Source organism: Grampus griseus, assembly GCF_964374135.1.
Source record: "Grampus griseus genome assembly, chromosome: 2".
Classification (NCBI taxonomy): domain Eukaryota; kingdom Metazoa; phylum Chordata; class Mammalia; order Artiodactyla; family Delphinidae; genus Grampus; species Grampus griseus.
The window spans coordinates 14199512-14203482 of NC_139018.1; the positions used below are offsets into that span (position 1 = coordinate 14199512).

General features: G+C 44.4%; 1 protein-coding gene across 1 annotated transcript; it reads right to left on the reverse strand.

The window, feature by feature from the left end:
- Nucleotides 1–2154: 2154 nt before the first annotated feature.
- Nucleotides 2155–2523, reverse strand: LOC309819091 (cytochrome c oxidase subunit NDUFA4-like; the record flags this gene model as incomplete). The annotated part of the gene is made up of 1 exon (XM_082649177.1): nucleotides 2155–2523. The coding sequence occupies one exon, from the start codon at nucleotides 2521–2523 to the stop codon at nucleotides 2275–2277; it is 249 nt and encodes an 82-aa protein (XP_082505303.1). The 3' UTR covers nucleotides 2155–2274.
- Between the last annotated feature and the right edge of the window lie 1448 nt (nucleotides 2524–3971).

Consider the following 3971-nt stretch of genomic DNA (forward strand, 5'->3'; position numbering starts at 1 on the left):
GCCATTATTTTTTTAAAAAAGAAAAACAGAAAATAACAAATACTGGTGAAGAAGTGGAGAAATTGAACCATGGTGCATAGCTAGTGGGAATAGAAAACAGTATAACTGCTAAGGAAAACAGTATGATGGTTCCTCAAATAATTAAACGTAGATTTACCCCATGATCTAGCAATTCCACTTCTGGGCATATAGCCAAAGGAATTGAAATCAGGTACTGGAACATGTATATTTGTACACCCATGTTCATAGGAGCATTATTCACAAGAGTCAAAAGGTGCAAGCAACGTAAGTGTCCGTAAACAGATAAATAGATAAACAAAATGTGGTACATACAATGGAACATTATCCAGTCTTAAAAAAGAAGGAAATTCAGGCTCATGCCACAACATGAACATTGAAAACATTAAGCTAGGTGAAATAATCCAGTTACAAAACTACAGATACAGTGTGATTCCACTCATATCAGAGACCTAGAGCAGTCAAATTCATAGAAACAGAAAGTAGAATAGTGGATACCAGAGGCTAGGGGGAGGGGAAATGGAGAGCTGGTGTTTAATGTCGACAGAGTTTCAGGGTGGGATGATGAGAAAGTTCTGGAGATGCATGATGCGGACGGTTGCACAATGTGAAAGTACTCAGTGCCACTGAACGGCACACTTTAACATTATGGATATGGTATATGTTACCACAGTTTTTAACATATATGTATACATATACATATATGTATAACATATAACATATATGTATATGTTACCACAGTTTTTCTTAAAAAGAGGAGGCGGAGGAGAAGGAGGAAAAAGAGACTGAGAAGAAAGATAAAGGATTTGGGAAGAAAACCTCAGTACATTTTTATTTTTAATTTATTTTTTGCGGTACGCGGGCCTCTCACTGTCGTGGCCTCTCCCGTTGCAGAGCACAGGCTCCAGACGCGCAGGCTCAGCGGCCATGGCTCACGGGCCCAGCGGCTCTGCGGCATGTGGGATCCTCCCGGACCGGGGCACGCACCCGTGTCCCCTGCATCGGCAAGCGGACTCTCAACCACTGCGCCACCAGGGAAGCCCAACCTCAGTACATTTTTGACTGAGATGACTGAAGTTCATTTTCTTTTTTTCCCGCAGTGGAGGGAAGTTCTGCTATTGCAGTCTGGCCCAGTTCCCCAGTTCTCCTCTAAGACAACTCCCGTGTGCTAGAAATCTGCAGCCAAGTGGGCCTGTGGGTCTGTATGCTGGCATGTGAACTAGTCTTTTCTTACTTCCCAGTTTAATTTAGGGGAAGGCACTTCACCAAAGTGCTTAAACAGGAAGGAGAAATTACCAACACTGTTATTCTCTCTTACAGCAGCCTCAGATTCAAGCTAAAGCTACCATTATCCTTTTCCCTCCGTTCCCTTAAAAATACTTGTTTCCCTCCTGGATTCCACAGAGGAGGGAAGTTTGCCTGATTCCACAGGCGCAGATGGAGCCACAGGCTCTTGTACTGATAAGGACCCTGTCCTCCAGGGGTCTCCTATTTGCCCACAGGTGCTCCCTGTGGATTCAGGAGTCAGGCCAGATCCCAGACTTGGATGTGGACTTCCTTTTTTGGGGAGCCCAGCAGCATGTGGGATCTTAGTTCCCCGACCAGGGATTGAACTCGCTCCCCCTACACTGGAAGTGCATCTTAACCACTGGACTGCCAGGGAAGTTCCTTTGTAATTCTTTCTTTCTTTTTTGTTTTTGGCTGGGATTTCCTTTCTGAATGATTGAATAAATGCTCAATGTATCCAATAATAGACCCTATGGGTAGTTAATTCAACGTGGTAACAATTCAAATATGACTCCAGGGTAGAGCCTTCACATAGAGCAATAGAACTCTAGCATTGATATAATCATTTTTACGACGGAAATAACAATAATAGTAACAATAACTAATAATAGTACCAATCGTACCAACATTTGGGATACTTTCATATAACACTTTTCTTATTGACTTATTTAATCACAATAATGCCGCGAGGGAGGTTTCATTATTATCCCCATTTCACAGATGCAGAAACTTGGGCGCAGAGGGGGGAGGTAACTTTCCCAGTTCCATGCTTGTCCATAATTTGTAGTCCTTTTTCTTTTGTCTTTTTTCAAGTTTCAGACTATTTATTAATCAGTGTAAACCCCAGCACAATACACCAACATGATTTCGTGCATTTAGAGGGGAAATATTTCCTGGTTAAGTGGAAAATTGTGCAGGTGGCTTCTGGAAGAACTTCATTCTAAGCAGTTTTATAGTGAAACATTTCATTTAGAAGTCTGGACCTTCTCTCTTCAGTTTGCTGTAATCTACATTCACTGAATAGAACTTGTACTGATCATTGGGACCCAGTTTGTTCCAGGGTTCTGGGTTATCCTTTCTGTTCCAACTGACATCTGGATTGAACAACGCCAGGTGCGAGACATACAGCGCTGCTCCAGTACCTCCCACTCCAGTAAATATGAAGATAGGGATCAAGCTAGGATGCCTCTTGGCCTGAATGATGATCTGGAGAAGCATGGTTGCGACAGAAGCCTCGAGTCCAGACGGAGAGAACAACAAACTTTCAAGGCCTGGGACTAAACAGTCTACCGTATTCCTTTTTCTTGACAACTGCTTTCACCATGGGATGTTCCACTGAGAAGCAGACTAGTTTGAGGCTTGCTCTGTGTTGTTGTATTATTCAAGTTATTTTGCTAGAGAGCCCGGGAAACCAACTCAAATTTGCTGAAGCACTATGGGAATATATTGGTGATGTGTATCCAGTTTCAGGCACGGCTGTATCCAAGTGACTAAATGGTGGCTTGCATGCTCTCTCACGCGCTCTCTCTCTCTTTCTCCTCTCCCCCCACCATGCCCAAGCGTGTGAACACCCAGGCATGAGCGCGCGCGTGCATACACACACACACACACACACACACACACACACACACACACACTTTCTCCACCTCTAGAGTTGCCTACCTCTCTGCTAACATGGTTAAACTGACTAGCATCACACCTACATCTAAAAGTCTAGAGTTTGGGACTTCCCTGGTGGCGCAGTGGTTAAGAATCCGCCTGCCAATGCAGGGGACACGGGTTCGAGCCCTGGTCCGGGAAGATCTCACATGCCACAGAGCAGCTAAGCCTGTGCACCACAGCTACTGAAGCCCGCGTGCCTAGAGCCCATGCTCCGCAGCAAGAGAAGCCACAGCATTGAGAAGCCCGCGCACCACAATGAAGAGTAGCCCCCTCTCGCCGCAACTTGAGAAAGTGGCGCACAGAAACGAAGATAAATAAATAAAGTCTAGAGTTTGGTAAAAAGACAAGGCTTTTCCCTCTGAAGTCCCAGCATGAATCTGGCCTTGAGTCTTGTGGACCTGTCTTGAGTCACCTAATATCCCTAAACCCATCACTGTGGTCAAGTGGAAGGCAACCTTGGCTTGGCCTGACCTGAGCCAATTGCCCATCTTCACTGGGTGGGGAGAGGGTTTGGCTCCACCTAAACTGTGTGAATCAAGGCTGAGAAAGGCAAATTGAGATGTCGGTATTCAAAGAAGGAGGGAGTCCATGCAGGACAGACCAAAATAACAGACATTCGTTGCCACTGCCAGCAAAGCAGTCAGTGGTAGACACTGGATGATATTTGACCACAAGGTTGAGTGTAGGGAATCTTTGTCTTTGGATTGGATGTCCAGTAGCCTGCTTTTTCCCTACAAAGCTTGCTGACCAAAGTCCTTTTAAAGATTCTAACAGTTTTGAATTCATGACTCATGGGTCACTCAAGAAACGGAGCCACTGCCGTATTTTTACTTCTATTTTGATATTCATTTATTCATTCAACAAATATTATTGCAGCCCTAACTAGGTGTAAGGATCTTGAAATACAGAGGTGAATCGGTGTCATGGCCCTGGCTTACATTCCAGCGAGGGACTTAATATCCATTTAATGTAGATTTGCTTGACTACATAAATCACGTGAAGCT